We start from the raw sequence: 22,294 nt of genomic DNA on the forward strand, positions 1-22,294 counted from the left end.
TTCTTTCACATTCTAAATTAATTAGATATCTGTACTTTATAACTCCACCATACAGTTAATTAATTATTAAATTGTATATGACCACCAGTCAATATTTAAATGTTTAAACTTGTCTATAAAATCACTCTTCTCCTTACCGGGCCTGGTCATATGTAGCCTATGCACGCACAACAAGCCTGCAAAACAACTAGATTGTGTTCACGTTAAATCTATTCCTCAAAGTGCCATTGTTGTCAATAAAGTCTGTCCGACAGCATGACGCGTTGTTGCAATCGCTGATTTAAATCTGCGAAATCTCTACTTGTTCTAGTATCCAGGCACTTCGGTATGTCCTCTAGCCATTCATACCGGCTCCTCGTCGCTGCGGTAAACTCGGGACGGAAAAAAAACGAACGCATAGTACGGTCGGTGGTCTTAGCAACGCCCATAAACTAGAACTTTCTGGCACATTCCAACAGTTTGCAGTCTTAAAGGGGTAGAGACTCCTCGGCAGGAGGCGCTTTGCGATAACTTGAAAAAAAAAATGTCTAGATTGTTACTTGTCAATATCGCACTCTTTATTAACTACATGTAATAAAGCAGGTTTGTATATGGGACAAGTTTTTATTTAATTTCTTTTTTCCTTTTTAAAATAAAGTGTCTTATTATCATGTAACCTGACTGGAGACGAGCTGTAGCACACCAATAGAACTTTCTGGCCTTTTTTTTTTTTTTTTTACAAGAAAGAAACAAAAAAAAGTTGTATCCACGCGTAACCTATATGGTAACGCGACTGATAAAAAAATCGTCCCCTTTAACTTACAAGAGAACATCCCCTTTAACTTGTTCTTGGTTTTTTGTACCCCCGTGTCGGGAGGCGTTTCATTTCATTTGTGTCTGTGGTCAGTAAATTGAGTGGATCCGTTCCCAGTTCTCCCTGTGTAGCTACTGTACCTTTCACCCGCCAGCGTTGAAGCTCCTCTGCTCTCCGACTCTCCGTCTGCGATGCTGCGTTTCTCCTTGCTCTCTTGTTTAACGCTGTCGATTCTCATTCACCGGCCCGTCCATGGATACTTCTCCGAGGAGCACTGGAGTCCGGAATCTCCGCTGCTCGCTCCGCGGGTGCTCATCGCTATGATCTGCCGCAACTCGGCGCACTCATTACCGCATTTCCTGGGTACTATCGATCGTTTGAATTATCCGAAGGACCGTATTGCTCTCTGGTAAGAATATATGATAATGCCATTTTGCGTGTATGCTGCTTTTCGGTGTCTTTACAGACAAACATTAGTGGTTATTTCTTAGTCTGTAGTTTGACAACATGATCGCCTACCTCAACGGTGTTAATGTTTGCTATGCACTTATTAATCATATACTACGGGAACTATTGTCATCAATGTGGTGGTTGTGACGGGTTTAAGAACGAAGACAGTTGGTATATGTGTACTAATAACCTAGGCTACTTTAGAATGCATGACTTGCATGTAAATTACCGTACATGCATGCATGTCGCGTAACGGTTATACTCAAGATGAATCGCAGCCGTTAATCTAACCAAACCACTTGGGTATATTAGGCTATGTGAACTTGATGGTGGATCGAGTCGGAACAAATCACACGTTACGGAACAAGTTATGTTTCATCTACTTAATGTTGCGCTATTTTTTGTCGTGTTGAGTTACGGCTGGTTTACACTCCCGTTCTGTATACGGGGGTCATATAGAAAATAGAGACTGGCATGGGGTGCACTCCACTCTAATTTTTTCAGTGTTTAATGTTGTCTGAACTACGGCGTACTGCGCCAGCCTCCGAGTTAAATAGCAAATTATCTTAATTCAGGTTGCTGCGGGCTTTTTACAATCCATTATGAAACCACGCTTGAGGCGCAGAAAGAGAATAGCATCCTCCTTTTTTATTCTCCCGTCGCTAACTGCATGTGTAAAGTCTAGTTGAGACGTGTCCAAATTGAATACAGTAGTGGCTTTCAGCAAACTTCCACTCCCTTCAACTTTCCTCCTGTCATGTAGCGCATTCCTCGAGACACGGTTTGTCATTCTCTTGAGTGAATCTAGACGAGGCTGTTTAACACAAACCGAAGTTATGCCGTTCAAAAATAAATAACGTTCGAAATCAACGGCAGTGACAGCAGCCTACTGAATGGGAGAAAGGGGGGAGACAAACCTTGGGCGAAGCTCGAAGGATTGCCGATCCTCCATTCGTAAATTCAGCAATTAAAAGGTTTTTGGAGGGGTGAGAAAATTATTTTCCTGTCCCCCCTGGCGACAAATTCAGATCCATCCTTCATTCTAGACATGCCTCAAAAAAAAAAAAAAAAAAAAAAGACAATTTAAAACACACCACCGGTATTTTAATCCACAATAATCATATCATCGCCACTTGAAGAAGTTTAAAGTTTACAGTACGATCTTGTGTATGCGAATGACTTAGGTTGACCACACAACAAGTGTCCAACAATAATTTCAACGAGATGTGACTTTTTAAAAAGGTAAAACTAATTTTTTCGAATATGTGACGAATAGCCTATGTATGTATCTGTGCGCGAATATTTTCCCCCTCACATAAACGTGCTACCATCTGTACTAGACTCGGAACCTGTGTGGTCGGAACCTCATTTTATGTTTTTTTTTTTTTTTTTTTTTTCCGCCGAAATTGCGTCACCCTGCGAAACACTGTATTACTCATTCAGACCCCCTTCCCCCAAAATCCTCTTTGACCGTCACATAAGGCAACAGATAAAAGTTTTCTATTATTTTTTATTCATTATTTTTACTGTTTAACATTTTGAATAGGAGATTTATTTAAGAATAAAATGTTAGTCATTTCCTCAATATCCAGGCAATAGGCTACTTTTGAAGCTATTAAGCTGCAAGAAGTATTTTTTTCTTTTTCTTTAGCGGTTAGGCTGAGCCCGATTTAGCTTAATCCACATAAAACGTAAGAGTTCTGATTTGATTGTGTCAGAAGAAATGGATCCTGTTTGTTCACAGACAGGCAAATTAAAGGAGACAGAGGAAACAACAGCTTGTTTTAAATAATAAGTGTCCTCCTCGGCTGTTTTTGATGTTCTGTCATGCTCTGCTTTGGGAAGCTCAACCGGCGGGGGACTGGGCGACTCGCGCAGTACCGGTAGTCCCCAGCAGGGATTTTGGCCCCATGAAAATAACTCATATCTCATATTTGCCCCATCACCCAAGAAAATCCTATGTTCTAGTATTTTTTAAGGCCCTTGGAATTGTCCTATACCCCCCCCCCCCCCCCCCCCCCCAATCCACACAGCTCAACTAGTCACCATTGAGGCAGACCCAGGCGTTGGCACACAGAACGTTACTGGTTTGATTTTCGGTTGGATGAGAGGTATAGTTAAAATAGTTCAAATACAATCCTCCTGACTAAAACTTTAAGCATGGAGTTTAATAAACAAGTTAACGTGAATATTATAGTTATAGTAGTTTCAAAGTCAATAATTGCACAGGTTACGTGCTAATGTTTACTTTGTACTATATATGCACATGTTACACGTGTGTGTGTGTGTGTGTGTGGCAGTTGCGTGCAGTTATGCATGTGTGTGACATTGTGTCTCCCTGTGCACATGTGTGTCTGTCCATGTGCATAGGCTGATGCTCATGTGTGTCCACACGTGCATGTGTGTGTGTGTGTGCGCGGGTCTGTGCACATGTGCGTACGTTGATGCACATGTGTATGCACGTGCGAGTGTATGTTTCTGTGAAATTGTGTGTAAGCTGATGGGTGCGTGTCTGTGACGCAGGGAAGAGATACTCAAGAACAGAGGAATCGAGGAGACTTTTATCAGGCAAACGGAATGTCCTTGCTCAGTCAAGCGTCAGTTTGAATTCGCATCAGTTACATACGTTACAGATGTGGAGAGGTGGATCTACCGGTTGATCATTTATGTGTGTGTGTGTGTGAGTGCGTGTGTATGTGTGTGAGAGTGTGAGTGCATGTGTGTGTGAGTGCGTGTGTGTGTGTGAGTGTGAGTGCATGTGTGTGTGAGTGCGTGCGTGTGTGAGTGTGAGTGCATGTGTGTGTGAGTGCGTGTGTGTGAGTGTGAGTGCATGTGTGTGTGAGTGCGTGTGTGTGTGTGAGTGTGTGTGCATGTGTGCGTGTTGTTGTTTTTTTCGTAATACCTGTGTACAGCAGTGCTGATTGGCTCCTGTTTGGGTTTAAAGCTGATGCATGTGCAGTCTGCAACTGTAGCTCATGATTTTACTTTTTTTTTTAAAACATCAGATCAAATGAATAATTCGGCTGATTAGGGCTGATTAAATAATTAAGGGCAGAGGTTAGTGTGAAATCCTGAAATGGATTGGCTCCTGCTGGGACTTTGCTAGTAGCTATTCACATGGGGCCGGACAGTGCAGGGTGGGATCCTCCTCCATATCCCAGTTTCTCCAGAGATTTCTTCCCACTGGCAAGTTTTTTCTTGAAAGTTTTTTTTTTCTTTTTCTTTTTTTCCTGCCGCTCAGGAGTTCTTTTTTTAAACAGGGTTCCAACGCGTCCTGGAAATCTTTATTCGGTTTTCCTGTCATGGAAAAGTCATGGAAAACGAGCATATTGCCTAAATGTGCTGGAGAAACGTTGGTTGTTCTGGAAAATATTTTCAGTTATCGGCCAAAACCACAGGTTCACCACAGGTCCATGATGGCAGTGGCCCCGCCCCCTTCCCGTGTTATCTCTAATCGACATCCCCCAGTCCACAATCACTGTCTTCCCCTCTGTATGTTACTGGTGTTGGTCACGTAAAATGTCCTGGACAATAATGTCTTGAGAACAGTGGGACCCCCTTTTAACCTCGCTCACTGAATTTTTGGGGGTTCAGGCTCAGTCTTGCCTAATTTTCCTTATTTCCTGTTTCTGCAAACCATGTTTGTGACAGAGCCTCTGTAAAACATACCACGCAAATAAAATTTAATCCAATTGCATTATTATTATTATTATTATTATTATTAAGGGTGCAGGGTGGTGGCTGTTCAAAGCACACTGGGCATCAGGACCTGTTTAACCCTTTGAAGAGCAGATTTTTTATTTTTCAAAATTCTGTGTCAGTGTTCTAGAACTCCGCTTCTTTCGGTTTACCGGCAGCGACTGTGACATCAGCATTAGAATGTTCAGTTCAGAACGTTCTAATCACACATTTGTGGCCTCGCGCCTTAAAGGGTTAGCAAACGGGAGAGCAATTTCCTGTTTCCCCCACGTGTCTGCGTTCGAGTCGGCCTCTGGTCTGCCTCTCTGTCGGAGACACAGGGAAGCACTCAGGCGCTGCCAGCTGCGTCACAGTCAGCGGGAGTTTGGCCCGGGAGCAGAGAGGGGGGTGTGGGGGACGGGGGTGGCGATGTGCAGTTCCACACTTTTTCTGTTCTAATATGCAGTATTATTCCGCTCTGTGAATGTGCGTGTTAGCTGCATTGCTCCAGTGTGCTTGGAGTTCTTTTTTTTCCATTCACTGTGCACAGTACTACCCTTTAAAGATCTAGGGCCTGAGTTACTAAGACCTTTAGCATGTTCAGAATCTTGTAGCTCACGCAAAGCTGATAACGTGACCTTAAATGCAACCTACACTTAAGTATGCATTCTGATTTTTATTCACGGGCTGCACTTGATGATTAATTCTGAATCTTATATTGCATTTTGAGTGAAAGTCATGAACTAGTAATGCCAGATCTTGGTTGGATCCCAGCTATTGTTTATTATCTTTGCTTGCTGTTTGTATCGTCTCAACTAATTGGTTCAATTACTGTCTGTATCCTTGCACCTGATTGGTCTTCTTACTGTCTGTTGTTGCTACTGATTGGTTCAATTAGTGTCTGCCTGTTGTTTCAGCATTACTGGTGTGATGGTGTGCGGGATCACGATCATGTTACCGTGGCGACAGTCTCAACAGTGAAGCTGACATTGACAGTCTCGGCAGTGATGAGCTCGTTACCGCGGTGACCGTTTGATGCCATCGTCACCACGGTGCGGGAACAGCGTTGCGGTTAAAGGGCGGGGATGGCGGCATTATTGGGTTTCCTGGGTTACGGAAGCGCATGTGTTTTATCCCTGCTGAGCAACAGAGCCAACTTGCCTCATTCAGAATTCAGCTTCAGTGTGTGTGTGTGTGTGTGTGTGTGTGTGTGTGTGTGCTTGTGTGCATGTGAGTGTGCATGCGAGTGTGCGAGTGTGTGAGCGAGTGAGAGAGAGGTATAAAGTTTTGACAGTGCCAGTGAGACAGACAGGGCTGGGGGCTGGGGGCTGGGGGCTGGGTTGGCCAGACCTGCAGACTCTGTAGAAATCACACTGCACATGAGGTATGTGTCCCTTTATCTAGTAGAGCTGCACAAAGCCCCCATCACAAATACACCTCCCCCCTCCTCTCTCCCTCTCTCTCTCACCCTCCCATCTCCCTCCTCCCCCCTCTCTCTCACTTGCTTCCCGTCTCACCCCTCTTTCTCTTTCCCATCCTGTCTCTCTCTCTCTCTCTCTCTCTCTTTCTTGCCTTCTCTCTCCTTCTCTCCCCTGCTCTCTCTCTCCCTCTCACTTGTTGAGGAATAACTCAGTTCTACAGTTATTCAGACCAGAAGTCAACCAGACTTCAGTCAAGGTTGAGAAGCTTTAACACATGATGTCATGGAGAGAAATACAGTGTCTGCGGTTTCGTGTAGTTCTCTGAAAATCGGCAGTTTGCTCAGCAAGTTTTATACCTTCTGGACAGACAGAGAAATTTACAGTTTTTTTTGCAAAGAGATAAGGAACAACAATAAATCTTTCTCTAGGTGAACTAATTAAAAATTAGAGGTTACATATTTGGCAACATGCCCAGACTATATGTTGGGCAGCCCAGCAACCACGATAAGGCACTAAGCATAAAGACGCACGCTGAAATAAGTCATCTTTGTAATTTCCCAACAAAAGAAAAGGCAGTCTGTCTAATACATCCGCATCGCTCTACAGCACTTGGATCAGAACCTCAGGAGAGTTTGTGCCTGTGTGCATAAACTAATGAAGAGTGTGAGGTCACGCCGCATGCAGACTATATTGTGTGAAAATATAATGAGAATCTGACTACCTTCAAACGCAGACTAAAGACTCATCTCTTCAGGCTGCACCTCCCCCCACCCCTCCCTAGCCTATAGTTTAGCTCAATGTACCTAGTTAGGCTAATACGATCACGTTAGTTTTTATTTTGCAGGATAGTTTTTGTTTTTGTCTGATTCTGACTAGGCAAATGTGATTTCAGTGCTAGTTTGTACTTGGCAGGATTGTTGTTTGCTGAACAGGTTGCCCTACAGGGTTGGAGTCCTGATCTATGTGGTCACTTCAGGCACTACGATCTTTACTTCACTCTAGTGTGTTTTTCTGCACCTCTGCACCTTGAACTGATGCACTTGTACGTCGCTCTGGATAAGAGCGTCTGCTAAATGCCTGTAATGTAATGTAATGTAATAATGTTTATAAAATATAATGTTTTTTGTGTGCAGGCAGTGAAATGTTTGCATTTGGGACAGCATGTTCTATATCGGCAAGTAGGTTTTTTTTTTTTTAAGGTCAAGGCTCCTATTTGAACATTTTTGACCTTTATTACGTTTCCTGTTTAAGACCCTGGACGTTGCTGACAGGGAGAGAGGCCATGTTTAGACGAATTTTTCCAGAATGTGCGCCTGAGATTTAGTGATGATGTAAACTGAAGAAATATGTTGCGTAAACTGGAAAAAAACACAGTTTGCCTTTAGGAAGACCTCCAGTGACCTTGTGCAGCTGCATGCTGGCTGCCTGTTTCTGTATTCAGTTAACGTTGACGGAAGCGCCTTTAATGGAAAACTGTCTGCAATCACCTCAATCTGAGCTTTCTCAGACGGCGATAATGAGTCTCTCTAAATGACCAATTATGCTGCACAAGTATGGACAACTGTGTGGAAATCCTGTGTCTACCATTAGCATCTGGTGCGTGTGTGTGTGTGTGTGTGTGCGTGTGTGTGTGTTGTTGTTTTTTCCGTAATACCTGTGTACAGCAGTGCTGATTGGCTCCTGTTTGGGTTTAAAGCTGATGAATGTGCGGTCTGCAACTGTAGCTCATGATTTAACTTTTTTTTTAAAAACATCAGATCAAATGAATAATTTGGCTGATTAGGGCTGATTAAATAATTAAGGGCAGAGGTTAGTGTGAAATCCTGAAATGGATTGGCTCCTGCTGGGACTTTGCTAGTAGCTATTCACATGGGGCCGGACAGTGCAGGGTGGGATCCTCCTCCATATCTGCACATATGTGTGCGCCATATGAATGTGTGCTTACAGGGAGCCATATGTGGAGTGAGTGTTTGAGTGTGTGTGTGTGTGTGTGTGTGTTTGTGTGTGTACGTGGCATATGTTTGTGTGCTTACAGAGAGCCAGATGTAGAGTGTGCGCGCATGTGTGTGTGTGTACAGATGGGTACATTCAGTGTGTGTGTGTGTGTGTGTGTGTGTATGTGTACAGACAAATATAAGCAGAGTGTGTGTGTGTGTGTGTACAGATGAGTACATTCAGTGAGTGTGTGTGTGTGTGTGTGTGTGTGTGTGTGTACACAGACAGGTACATGCAGAGTGTGTGTGTGTGTGTTTTATGCTGCACCGCTGTTCTCACACACGCTTGTGAACTCCACATGCTGCAGCCAGGCCGGAGGGCTAGGTTTCCTGGCCGCTGATTGGCTGGTCCTCGGCAGCACACAAAGCTGATTTTAAACCGTGCTCAAACCAGGAAGCATCAGTTTGCACAGGAGCAGATATTTACCAGATATTAATTCCGCGTTTGGGTGGGTCGTGTTTTAAAATGTGGCTTTTTTTCGTCTCGAACTGTCCCAGCGCGCACAGAACATTACATTACATTACAGGCATTCAGCAGACGCTCTTATCCAGAGCGACTTACACAACTTTTTACACAGCATTTTACATTGTATCCATTTATACAGCTGGATATGTACTGAAGCAATGCAGGTTAAGTACCTTGCTCAAGGGTACAACGGCAGCGTCCTACTCGGGAATCGAACCTGCGACCTTTCGGTTACAAGCCCAGCGCCCCACCCTGCTCCTACCCGTTCACGCGGGGGGCTGCTCCGTACCCCCAGGCCTGCGTTTTCGGGAGAGCGGGGGCTCGATCGAGCCGCGGGCGGCCGCTCGTGTGCCAGTGGCCATTATTTCGGCCGGCCCGCGGTTCACCCTGAGTGGTGTTTCCTCCCGCATGCCGCTGTATATAATTACATAATGGCCAGGCTCGTGTACACACACGCACACGCTCGCAAACACTAACGCAGACACACACCACACCACACCACACTCTCTCTCTCTCTCTCTCTCCCTCTCTCTCGCACACACACACACACAATCTGTTTCCCTTCCAAGAGTGATCATTTGTTTTGCTTTAGTCTGTTTTAGTCTTTTTCCGTTTTTTTTTTATTTTTTTTTTTAGCCTGATTCAGTCTGTTTTCAGAGAAGCACAGAATGTACTTTCTTTCTGTTCTGCCTAAATTTAGGACAGTTTTTTTTCTATTAGTTTGTCTGAATGAGCTTAGGACATCAGCTCTCTCTCTTTCTCTCTCTCTCTCTCTCTCAGCTAAACAGCTGAAAAAGTAATCTAGCCTGTGTCTCACCCTTTATATAGTGTGGCTACAGCTGTGCATAGTGTAGCAAACAATTCAGCAGCCACCCCATAAATCCTGCCAAGCTGCTATGGTTTCAGTTCAGATTTATTTGCGTTAGCATGTTAATGGATTACAGTGGACATTTATTAGCATGGACTTGTGTTAGCATGGACTGGTATTAGCATGTACTGGCATTAGCATGGATTGTCATTATCTTTGTCTGGGGATAGCCTGATCTGGGGTAAGCCTGGTCCAGGGTTAGCCTGGTCTGGGGGGTTAGCGTGGTCTGGGGTTAGCGTGGTGTGAGGTTTGGGTGGTCAGTTGTCAGAGTGGTCTGCTGTTAACATTGAGAGTATAGTCTAATGCAGTGGTTCTTAACCTTGTTGGAGGCACCGAACCCCACCAGTTTCATATGCTCATTCACCGAACCCTTCTTTAGTAAAAAAACTAACTAACTGCAGACTAGACTGAGGGGTGGACCTCTGCGGCGGAGGCTCCACCGAACCCCTGAGACCGACTCACCGAACCCCTAGGGTTCGACCGAACCCAGGTTAAGAACCACTGGTCTTGTGGATGCCATCTGGCTTTAACTATGTAGTGAAAGTTGCAGGGTTTTGCCCGTTGTGATTAATTTAATGTACCCTTTGAAAGTAGCAGAAGATTACACAAGAGCAATGGGTGTGTTTTTTAGTGCTTGAGGGGTTCGGCACTCACAAGATCTTTTAAACGTGGTTGTTATTGTGCTTAAGCCCTTAAAAGGTGAAACATAACCGCTCTCCATGAAATCAATTCAGCTGTGAAACCACTTCAGTTTGGAGCTTACATTCCAGTTTTTTGTCATTATAATGGACACGACGACCACAGGATTGTCTCTGTGGTCTGAACTGATGCTTTACCTTTACCTGACGCTCTGTGACCTTAAAATGCCCATCGCTGTTATTTCTAATAGAACCTATGGTCCTGTGTCTTGGTGGCAGTGGGGCCTTAAATGTCAATCAGTACAGTTTGATATGTTATCCAGTAGGGCCCTAAATGTTATCCATTAGGGCCCCTAAATGTTATACCCTCAGGGCTCATCTGAATGGACTGGCGTGCACTGCTGTGATCAGTCTCTCTGTGCTCAGCTGAATGGACTGGCCTGCTCTATTGTGATCAGTTTCTCTGGGCTCGGCTGAACGGACTGGCCCGTCTTGCTGTGATCAGTCTCTCTTGGCTCAGCTGAATGGACTGGCCTGTCTTGCTGCGATCAGTTTCTCTGGGCTCGGCTGAATGGACTGGCCTGTCTTGCAGCGATCAGTCTCTCTGGGCTCGGCTGAATGGACTGGCTTGTCTTGCTGTGATTTGAGCCGCTGTGTCCAGTTTCATTTCCTCATCACGGGTTCTCTTTTTCAGAAACCCTGTCTGCATGACCCACATCAGCACAAAGAAACAGCCAATCACAAGCACACAGCACACCCAGACTACTGTTACATGCTTCCTTCCTCCTGCTTTGTGTGTGTGCATGTATGTGTGTGAATGAATGAATAAGTGTATATGTGAAAAGTGTGTGCGTGTGTGTGAGTGTGCGCGCGCGCATGTATCTGTGTGTGTGCGTGTGTATAAACAAATAAAAGAATATCTAAAAAGTGTGTATGAATGAATGAGTATGTAAGAAGTGTGTGTTTGTGTACGTTAGAGGTGATGTGTTAAGATCAAACCCCTAAAGGAAAGAGGGGTGTGTGAAAGTACAGCTGTGTGGACATACAGGTGTGTGAGAGTACAAGTGTGTGAGAGTACAGGTGTGTGTGAATGCAGGTGTGTGCGAGTACAGGTGTGTGTCAGTGCATGTGTGTGCGAGTGCAGGTGTGTGGACATACAGGTGTGTGAGAGAGTACAGGTGTGTGTCAGTGCAGGTGTGTGTGCGTGTGCAGGTGTGCGGACATTCAGGTGTGTGTGCGAGTACAGGTGTGTGTCAGTGCAGGTGTGTGTGAGAGTACAGGTGTGTGTGTGTGTGTGTGTGTGTGAGTGTAGGTGTGTGCAAGAGTATAGGTGTGTGTGTGTGTGTGTGTGTGAGTGTAGGTGTGTGCGAGATTACAGGTGTGTGTGTGTGTGTGTGAGTGTGAGTGTAGGTGTGTGCGAGAGTACAGGTGTGTGTGTGTGTGTGTGAGTGTAGGTGTGTGCGAGAGTACAGGTGTGTGTGTGTGTGTGAGAGAGTATAGGTGTGTGTCAGTGCAGGTGTGTGGACTTACAGGTGTGCGTGAGAGTACTGGTGTGTGTTGGTACAGGCGTTTGACAGTGTATGTGATGTGTGTGTTTAATAGGTGTAGACCAACAGGTTTTTTTTGCAAGGTAAACGGGTTTATTTTGTTGTGTATCCGCAGGGTGGCGACAGACCATAATGTAGACAACACAACCGTGATCCTGCGAGATTGGCTAATCCAGGTACAGAATCTCTATCATTATGTGGAGTGGAGACCTCTGGAGGAGTCCAGGTGAGTCTCCAGCGCTGCCTGTCACTCTACCTGTCTCTCAGGTAACTCTGTGCTAGCCCTAACCCTGTCTGTCTCAGGCCAGTGTACTTACCAGCTGTAACTCTGCCTGTCTCCAGCTGGTCTCTATACCAGCTGTGTTTACCTGTGCCAGGATACTCTCTGTGCCAGCCGTGTGTGTGTGTGTGTGAGAGAGAGAGAGAGAGAGGGGGAGGGGGGGTAGAGATAGAGGAATGGAGAGAGAGAGGGGGGAGAGAGAGAAGGAAGAGATAGAGGGATAGAGGGACAGAGAAAGAAAGGAGTAGAGAAAGAGAGAGAGAAAATAAGTCTTTTAGTGTTCTGTGTTTTGTGTTCTGTGTCTGTTAGTTATTATGTTACTTATTGTGGGACTCAGTGTGTGAGTGTGTGTTGTGTTAGTTATTGTGGGTTATTGTGTGAGTGTGTGTTCTGGTATAAGTGTGTTGTGTTAGTTATTGTGGGACTCAGTGTGTGAGTGTGTGTTCTGGTATAAGTGTGTTATGTTAGTTATTGTGGGACTCAGTGTGTGAGTGTGTTCTGGTATAAGTGTGTTGTGTTAGTTATTGTGGGACTCAGTGTGTGAGTGTGTGTTCTGGTATAAGTGTGTTCTGTTAGTTATTGTGGGACTCAGTGTGTGAGTCTGTGTTTTGGTATAAGTGTGTTGTGTTAGTTATTGTGGGACTCAGTGTGTGTGTGTTCTGGTATAAGTGTGTTGTGTTAGTTATTGTGGGACTCAGTGTGTGTGTGTGTTCTGGTATAAGTGTGTTGTGTTAGTTATTGTGGGTTATTGTGTGAGTGTGTGTTCTGGTATAAGTGTGTTGTTAGTTATTGTGGGACTCAGTGTGTGAGTGTGTGTTGTGTTAGTTATTTTGGGTTATTGTGTGAGTGTGTGTTGTGTTAGTTATTGTGGGTTATTGTGTGAGTGTGTGTTGTGTTAGTTATTGTGGGTTATTGTGTGAGTGTGTTGTGTTAGTTATTTTGGGACTCGGTGTGTGAGTGTGTGTTGTGTGAGTTATTGTGGGACTCAGTGTGTGAGTGTGTGTTGTGTGAGCGTCCCGTCCTCTGAGCACCCTTTACCCAGCAGGGGTTTTGGGGACGAGACGGGGCCGAAGCAGTGGACGAGCCAGCGCTACGAGCACGTGATGAAGCTGCGGCAGGCGGCCCTGGAGACGGCCCGCGAAATGTGGAGCGACTATTACCTGGTGCGTCTCCAAAACCCTCCCCCCTGCCCTCCACCCCCCTGCCCCCCCCCCCCCCCCCAAAACCCTCCCCCCTGCCCTCCACCCACTATTACCTGGTGCGTCTCCAAAACCCTCCCCCCTGCCCTCCACCCCCCCCCCCCCCCATTACCTGGTGCGTCTCCAAAACCCTCCCCCCCCACACACACACACACACACACACACACACGCACGCACACACACACACATGCACACGCACACAGTACATGAAACATGATTCACCCAAATTGGCACTTTCAGCTGAGTGAGAAAGAGAAATAGAGAGCAAGCGAGAGAGACAGAGAGAGAAGAAATCGGAACTCTACTCTTCTGTTTTAAAATTATAACCCTGCTGTACTTTGATTTATCTGAAGCTTCAGTGCTGTTGCCATCTTATTTTCCTGGCCCCTGTGATCTGAAGCTTGTAATGTGTAATTACCGGAGTGTTGGTAGCTACTGTTCATGGCTGACCGCGCCATGGTCTGGCCTGCATGCACACACACTGTCCCCTTGTGGCAGTGAGTGGGATAGCGCCTACTCTGCTTCACCAGTCAACCCTTGCAGCAGGGCCTGTGGACACATGTCCATTAAACATTAGTTTCATTTCAGAGTACATAGCGCATATTCATGAATATGCAGGTCATAGCAAAGCCACTGGCATACTGAGTACAAAAATAAATGATGTAATTTGGAGCAGCAGGAGAGTAGTAATAATGTGAGTTTAGTAACAGATGCATTTCTGTGAGCAGGAAACCCCGTAGAGAAATGTCACTTCAGATGCAACAACATTCTGTTAGACTGTAAAAACACCCAGAGGCAACAGACATCTTGGTGTTGCTGTTGACTGTTAACTGCCAATAACTGAAAAATACATTAAAATTCCATGACCTATATATGGTCTTGGTGAGAGCGACTTGACCAATCAGAAGTCCCCTCTCCCTTCCCCCTTCTCTGTCTCCAGCTGGTGGACTGTGACAACCTGCTGACCCATCAGGACGTACTGTGGAAGCTCATCAGGGAGAATAAGACCATAGTGGCTCCTATGCTGGAATCCAGAGCAGCCTATTCTAACTTCTGGTGCGGGATGACCTTGCAGGTGTGTGTGTGTGTGTGTGTGTGCCTGTGAGTTTGTGTGTGGGTGTGTGTGTGTGAGTGTGTATGTGAGTGAGTGTATGTGTTTGTGTGTGTGTGCGTTTGTGTGTGGGTGTGTGTGTGTATGTGTGTGAGTATGTGTGTGTGCCTGTGAGTTTGTGTGTATGTGAGTGAGTGAGTATGTGCGTGGGTGTGCGTGTGTGTATATGTGGGTGTGTGCCTGTGTGTGAGTGAGTTTGTGTGTGAGTGTGTGTGTGTGTGTGTGGGTGGGTGTGTGTGTGGGTGTGTGTATGTGAGTGTGTGTGTGTGTGTCACAGATGGTCCATGGCATTTTGTCTCTCTACTGCCCCCTTCAGGGCTACTACAAGCGGACGCCGGCTTACCTGCCAATCAGGAAGCGTGAGAGGCAGGGCTGCTTTGGCGTTCCCATGGTGCACTCCACCTTCCTGATCGACCTGCGCAAGGCGGCGTCCCGCCAGCTGGCCTTCCACCCGCCCCACCCCGACTACAACTGGGCCTTCGACGACATCATCATCTTCGCCTTCTCCGCCCGCATGGCAGGTGAGCCCCAGGAGCATGCTGGGTAATTGAGTCAGAGGACTTGGGTTCATTCCGATCGCTTGTGTTTGTCCGACCTCGGCTCCTCGGCTCTCGCGTGACGAGGAAATTGATCGAGGTCCGCCATCTTTAAGGACGTTCCAACCTGTTAAATGCTCCTTGAAGGAGCTAGGGGGATCCTGGAGGAGGAGATTCATGAGTACATGCTTTGTAGAATTTTTTTTTTTTTCAGAATGCGTGACATAAATAATCCACCCGTGGATCCACCTCTCCCCATCAGCCACGTCTGTGAAACTGGCACTTGGCTGAAAGGATGTTCCATTTGCCTGATACGCGTTCCCTCGATTCCTCTCGTCCTCGTATCTCATCCTTGCATCTCTTCCTTCTGTCCTCCCTTTGGGTGGAGCTAAGGAAACAAGGAAAGGACGGAAGGAAGGGATGCAGGAAGTAAAAATAAGCGATTGAAATGAACTCCCCCTGCCTCACTGTGGTGATTAGATATCCCATGATGCTTTTCTCAAAGAGGAAGTATTCTCCTGCTGCTCTGGGCGAATCCCCGAGCTGGATCTCAGGATCTCAGGACTCAGCCAACATCCTGCCTAACCCTGGCGTCTCTCCCCCCCAAGAGGTGCAGATGTTCCTGTGCAACAGAGAGAATTATGGGTACTTTCCCGTCCCCCTGCGGTCCCACAGCTCTCTGCGGGACGAGTCCGACAGCTTCCTTCACACCGTGCTGGAGGTCATGGGTGAGTGGGGAGGGTGCGGGGGTCGAGCGTCAAAGGTCAAGGGTCAAAGGAGAATTGTGGATCAGGGACAGCAGAAGTGTGCAGGAATCGTCTTCACTGTGTCTATATTTGTTTCTCTTCTCTTCCTCTTCCTTTCTTCCTCTCTCTTTTTTATGCTGTCGTTTTCTTTTTTACTCATTTTACTTCCTTCTCTCTTCCTGCCTCTCTATCTCCCGTCCCTCTCCTTCACTGCATCCCTCTGCCCCTCTCTTTTTCCCCCTCTCCATCTCTCTCTCTCTTTTTCTCTCTCTCAATTCAATTAAATTGTAAGGACAGCCAAGGTAGTATTGGCAGAGCGCATAAAGAAGATGTAAATGACATATATCAACTGTCTGTCTTAAGACTATACTGTTCAACATATAGACATAACAAACACATAATAGTAATAATAATAATAATAATAATCATCATCATAATATTCTCTGTGTCATATCGGTGTACTCCAGCTCTTGGTCTGTGTTTCCTCAGTGCGATCTCCCCCTCTGGAGCCCACCAGCCACATTTCTGTCCACCCCAAACAGCCTGACAAGATGGGCTTTGATGAGGTGAGGGGGATGGGGGGGGGGGGGCAGCGTTTGGGGGGTATAGGGCATAGTGGGGGAGAGGGGGTAGGCTAAGAATAAATGATAAGAAGGAGTGTGTCACACCCATGCAATAGAGGACTGGTGAATTAATGTAGGCACTGTGGTTGTTGACCAGTTATTCAGTTAACCTTATACCAGGCAGATTTTGTTTTATGGTTTTGCTTTTGAAATGCTACGCAAACACACACAGACACACACACACGTGCCCGCTCAGTCACACGCGCAAATCGCATTCACATGGCTCGCCCTGGTGCTGATAGGCTGATTCACAGGGCCTGTCGTAGCGCTGATTGGCCGAGCGGCGTCCTGGCGGGGGCGTGTCCGGGCGCTGATTGGCTGACGGGTCCGTGTCTCCTCAGGTGTTCATGATTAACCTGCTGAGGCGCGCGGACCGGAGGGAGCGAATGCTGCGCAGCCTTTACGAGCAGGAGATCGCCTGCAAGGTCATCACGGCCGTGGACGGCAGGTGTGTGCTCCAATCAGATCATTACAGTTTAATACGCTGCGTCCAGACCAACCAATCAGCGCGCTATAATTATACCCTTAACTATCGGTCTACAGCAGTGGTAGCCAACCCCCCGTTCTTGGAGATCTGCTATCCTTGGTAACCAATCCCGTTCTTGGAGATCTACTGTCCTTTCAACCTTAATTTGGCATACCTGACTGTACTAATTAGCAGCTTAACAAGATCTCTAGCTGTTGAATGAGATGTGCCTTGTTAGGGTTGGAGTGAAAACCTACAGGACGGTAGATCTCCAGGAACAGGGTTGGTTACCACAGGTCTACAGTAACCAATGCATCCTTACTAATCAATAGACTGTAACCAACCGTGCCAGTTAATATACTGCAATTACCTTTACCAGTCAATTTACAGTAGCCATTATAGGTCAATATATTATCCCCAGTATGTATTTCTTGACAAATCAGTTCACTACTAAACATTGTACCCTAATAAGTTCACATTTTTTGGTCAGTGTACTGTGTTTGGCTACTATACACTGTGAGAACTCAACACATCTCTCTCACTCCCCCAATATCTTTTGCCCCCTGTCATTCTTTATCCCTTTTTTTCTCACCCTGCATTTCCCTCAATATCTTTCTCCTTTGCTGTCTCTGCCTCTCTCTCTTTCTTTCTCTCTGCCTCCCTCCTTCTATCAGTGCGCTGAATATGAGTCTGATTCAGGCCATGGGGATCGAGATGCTTCCAGGGTATAGTGACCCCTACCACGGTCGGCCGATCACCAAGGGAGAGATGGGCTGCTTCCTCTCCCACTATAACATCTGGAAGGAGGTGAGTGAAACAGGCGAGGCCCAGGCTTTTGGGCCTACGCTGTGTGGTTGTTGGACGCGTGTGAGTGTGAGTCCCTATTGGGCACGTTTGTCTATTTTCAGTTTTTTGTGGGTGTTTGTTTAATTTTATAGGGGAGAGACACTTTGTGTGTGCGTGTGTGTGTGTGTGTGTGTGTGTTAGAGAGAGAGAGAGGTGGGGGGAGGGGGGCAGAGAGAGAGAGAGCGACTGACTGACTGTTCCTTTGGCAGATTGTGGAGCGAGGCCTCAAGACCTCCCTGGTGATTGAGGATGACCTTCGCTTCGAGGTCTTCTTCAAGCGTCGCCTTCAGAACCTGATGCACGAGGTGGAGAGCCAAGGCTTGGACTGGGATCTTATGTGAGTGCAGCCCCTACTGGTACCCTCCGGAACTGCATCCAAATATACCTGGAAGCCAGGGGAAAAAAAATAATTGACATATTATATAAAATTAAATTAAATAGTATGATAATATAAAAATATAATATATACCTGATGATAGTATGACCCTATTTGTGATTAACTGGACCACAAGCCAAGCTCAAATAGCTGTCAATTTCTGATTTTATAATGAGATCTCTCTCTCGCTCTCTCTCTCTCTCTCGCTCTCTCTCTATCTGTCTCTCTCTCTCTCTCTCTCTCTATCTGTCTCTCTATCTCTCTCTCTCTCTATCTGTCTCTCTATCACTCTCTCTCTCTCAATTCAGTTCAGTCCTGTTCAGTGGTGCTTTATTGTCAGGACAGACAGAGCAGTATTCCAAAGCGTAGACAAAACGTGTTTAAAAGTCTGACATATAAAATGAGCACCTGTGAGTATGCTGGGTAACAAACCAGGCGTGCTTACAATAATTATAAAAACGTAGAAACATAATAATGCTAAAAGTCATTTTAATTATAGTAATAAATGAATGAATAATTAATAGTTTTTAATCAGGCTCTCTCCCCCGCTCTCCCCTCCTCTCTCCCCCTCCGTCAGATATGTTGGAAGGAAGCGCATGCAGGTGGATCACCCCGAGAGGTCTGTGCCCAATATCCACAGCCTCGTGGAGGCCGACTACTCCTATTGGACGCTGGGCTACATGATGTCACTGCAAGGCGCCAGGAAGCTTCTGGAGGCGGAGCCTCTGAGGAGGATGCTGCCGGTGGACGAGTTCCTTCCCGTCATGTACAACAAGCATCCAATGTGGGTGCAATTCACTCTTGGGTCCCGCCTCCCTCTCCTCCTCTGTGACCTCACTTCCTGTTTCTTTTGCTCTCCTCCTGTTCTTTATCCCTCTCTGTCGCTGCTTTCCCTGTTGGGAGTACGAAAAGTTTTAGTCGTACAGTAGTTGCACAAAAAACAATGACAGTACGATGATATATTTTTTCAAAGCTAATAATCTGTAACTTTAAATGGTAACAGAGATGTTAGTGTTCACTCTGTATCAGGTTACAGCAAGCTGATATGTATTTTACTGTAATTGGGGCCGTCAGTTCTTCTCCTAACAGGATTTGCAGTTTTTCATGCTTTGTCAGGGCAGAGAAATTTTTTAAAGCCATATTTTCCTTATATTTGAATTTTTTGCAATAACAGAGAAAGTGCGTCTCCAGTCTCCACCTCTCCTGTCTTACAGTGACAGCACATGCGCTCTTCTTTCTGCGGTCATGTTTTACAGCGTCTGTCCTTTTCAGGAGCGAGGGTGTGGGCACTGGGGCCTGTACTGTGTCCGAATCTGTCCGTGTATCTCCCCCGTGTGTCTATGACAGAGTGTTCCCATCTTCTGTTCCATCTTCTCTTCCCTCCAATCTTGTTCCATCTTCTTTTCCCTCCATCTTGCTCCATCTTCTGTTCCCTCCACATTCTGTTCCATCTTCTGTTCCCTCCAATCTTGTTCCATCTTCTGTTCCCTCCATCTTGTTCCATCTTCTGTTACCTCCATCTTGTTTCATCTTCTGTTTCCTCCACATTCTGTTCCATCTTCTGTTCCCTCCAGTCTTGTTCCATCTACTGTTCCCTCCATCTTGTTCCATCTTCTGTTACCTCCATCTTGTTACATCTTCTGTTCCCTCCACATTCTGTTCCATCTTCTGTTCCCTCCAATCTTGTTCCATCTTCTGTTCCCTCCATATTCTGTTCCATCTTCTGTTCCCTCCATCTTGTTCCATCTTCTGTTCCCTCCTTATTCTGTTCCATCTTCTGCTGCCTCCATGTTGTTCCATCTTCTGTTCCCTCCACATTCTGTTCCATCTTCTGTTCCCTCCAATCTTGTTCCATCTTCTGTTCCCTCCATATTCTGTTCCATCTTCTGCTCCCTCCATCTTGTTCCATCTTCTGCTGCCTCCATGTTGTTCCATCTTCTGTTACCTCCATGTTGTTCCATCTCCTGTTCCCTCCATCTTGTTCCATCTTCTGCTCCCTCCATCTTGTTCCATCTTCTGTTCCCGCCAATCTTGTTCCATCTTCTGTTCCCCAGCTCTGAGTACATGGAGCCGTTCGAGCGGCGGGACCTGAAGGCCTTCTCGGCGGAGCCCCTGCTGGTGTACCCCACCCACTACACGGGCGACGAGGGCTACGTCAGCGACACGGAGACGTCCACGGTGTGGGACAACGAGGAGGCGCGCACGGACTGGGACCGCGCCCGCTCGCGGAAGACCCAGGAGCAGGAGGAGCTGAGCTCCGACGCCCAGAACAGCGACGTGCTCCAGTCCGCCCTCGACAGCACCGCGCGCGACGAGCTATGAGGGAGGGGGGGAGGAGGGAGGGGGGGAGGGGGGGGGGGGGGGGGGTGCGGGGAGAGGGAGAGGGAGGGAGGGAAAGACACGCAGGGGGAGAGGACAAGGGGCGAGCAGGGAGGGGAGGATGGAGACGGCAGAGAGAGGGAGAGGGAGGGAGATTGACAGAGAAATATGGCGAGGAAGAGAAGCAGGAAAAGGGGGTTGGGAAGATTAATCAATGCTGTGATTGGGTAGCAGGAGGGTGCGGGACAGACAGACGGGACAAACAGACACATGGGATGGGACTGTCTTCAGTAGGCACCGATGAGGTGGGATTGTGGTGGTTTAGGGGTTGGAAGGAGATTCCAGTCTCTTTATGCATTTTTCCCCAAGGACTGCTGGGATTGTTTCCTGGGTGCACACAACTCATTCCTCTCATTTAATCTCCTTTTTTAAATCCAGAGTTGGTTTGTGCCTCCCGCAGACCAGGAGGTTTGTGAAGTAAAAAAGCAAGGAAACAAAGTGTCCCTTTTTTAATTTTCTTAAAATCTTAGGTTCTTCTTTTTTAAAAATATTGTTTTTACAGATTTCTTTTAGAAAAATGTTTTCCCCTTTTTATCATTTAAAAAAAATAATTTCTGAACATCAGTGTTTGGGATTGATCCACCCTTTGCACTGTTAGAACTGCAGCGTGAAAAGAGCCATCTGATTGTACTTACAGTGGAATGCATGCAGCACTCTGATTGGATACTGGCAAGAAGGAACCAGTCCCATTGGATCAGTGGAATATCAGCAATGTTTGATTGGACCAGATGTAATGAAATTGCAGGGGAGTGACCAATCCCTCTGCTGCTCGGGACCAAAAGAAGGGCCATCATATTCAGAGCCTTTCAGATTGAATTATTATTTTTTTGTTAATGTTTTCTTCTACTATTTATATTTGTGTTCAGTTTGTCAGTGGGGCAGACTGATTAGTGGTGTGTGTGACCAAATCTACAGAACTGACTAGCAAGTCCCACGCTCCCACTTCCTGTGAGCTGAAGTGGCACTTCCTTTATGACCTCTGACCCCTTGGGGAGGTAATCTTGAGGTAAACGGTCATGCTAGAGGTCCTCCAGGGTCTACACTCACTTATTCGCACATTCACAGACATACTCTCTCTCACACACACACTCACACGCGCACACACTGATTCTCTCATGCTCACTCATTGATTTACGCAGAATTGCTCACTCATTTGTACACACACACACACACACATTCACTCACACACTCATACACATTGCGTTATATCGCGTGACATTCATTGGGCAACTATCAAAGGATCGGGTCCATTTTGGGTAAAGTCTGTTTTTTATTTATTTTACCTCAGGTCCGATCCTGTTCAGGTAAGAGTTTAACATAACACAACATAATGATGAGAACGGCACATTCAGCCAAAAAATGCTTGCCGTTTTCTCTGGTGTAGTTTGGGTCAGGAATGACGTTGTTTGAACCTGTGATGACCTCCATCTTTAGCCAGGAGCATGCTGGGGTATCCTGACTCTGAGAGGGCTTGTATCCCTGGAGTTCTGCTTTTCCTGTCTGTGAAAAGATCTCAGAAATGTAAAGAAATCCAGTGAGAATGTTGTTAGATTGTAGCGTTGTAGCCCCCCACCTGGTGGCCACCTGGTGAAGTGCGGCGAGTTCGGAGAAGTGGTTGAGGAGGTGGGTATCCAAAAATCACTTACTCAAACCCCCTCCTTCTTCCAAAATGTGCCTTTTGGTGTAAAGAACTTTAAAAATATATTTTTTAAACCAGAGAGTGACTGGAGCACTTCATTCAGAAAAATTCTAAACTGCAACTGTGTCGTTTCTTCGTGTTTTTGAAATGTGTGTACGATCACATTTGATCGTAACCTGGGCATAAGAAGGTTTCCAAGAACATTTCGGCATTCATCATTTTTTTCTTATCTGTATTC

At 46.2% G+C, this 22,294-nt stretch overlaps 2 protein-coding genes across 4 annotated transcripts in view; one reads left to right on the forward strand and one right to left on the reverse strand.

Moving 5' to 3' along the window:
• The window catches only part of LOC118219617 (cytochrome P450 2K1-like), a 607,214-nt gene that overhangs the window by 422,932 nt on the left and 161,988 nt on the right, over window positions 1-22,294 (reverse strand). The gene's annotated exons all lie outside the window — the stretch shown is intronic.
• On the forward strand, window positions 855-20,365 carry LOC118219605 (procollagen galactosyltransferase 1-like). 2 transcript variants are annotated; one of them, XM_035402914.1, is made up of 12 exons: window positions 855-1,202; window positions 11,971-12,081; window positions 13,178-13,298; window positions 14,275-14,409; window positions 14,762-14,966; window positions 15,590-15,709; window positions 16,217-16,293; window positions 16,692-16,798; window positions 17,491-17,623; window positions 17,872-17,999; window positions 18,616-18,822; window positions 20,093-20,365. In XM_035402914.1, exons 1-12 carry the CDS (start codon window positions 985-987, stop codon window positions 20,358-20,360), a joined length of 1,830 nt encoding a protein of 609 aa, XP_035258805.1. In that variant the 5' UTR covers window positions 855-984; the 3' UTR covers window positions 20,361-20,365. The 2 variants fall into 2 exon arrangements, with proteins under 2 accessions (XP_035258805.1, XP_035258806.1); XM_035402915.1 differs by having other exon boundaries at window positions 13,181-13,298.

This window comes from Anguilla anguilla, chromosome 2, assembly GCF_013347855.1.
Source record: "Anguilla anguilla isolate fAngAng1 chromosome 2, fAngAng1.pri, whole genome shotgun sequence".
NCBI lineage: Eukaryota > Metazoa > Chordata > Actinopteri > Anguilliformes > Anguillidae > Anguilla > Anguilla anguilla.

Coding starts and splice junctions, on each gene's coding strand:
- LOC118219605 (XM_035402914.1), top strand. CDS start 985: ATGCTGCGTTTCTCCTTGCTCTCTTGTTTAACGCTGTCGATTCTCATT. Junction 13,299..14,274: donor TGTGGAGCGACTATTACCTG/GTGCGTCTCCAA, acceptor CTCTGTCTCCAG/CTGGTGGACTGTGACAACCT. Junction 18,000..18,615: donor GGCTTGGACTGGGATCTTAT/GTGAGTGCAGCC, acceptor CCCCTCCGTCAG/ATATGTTGGAAGGAAGCGCA.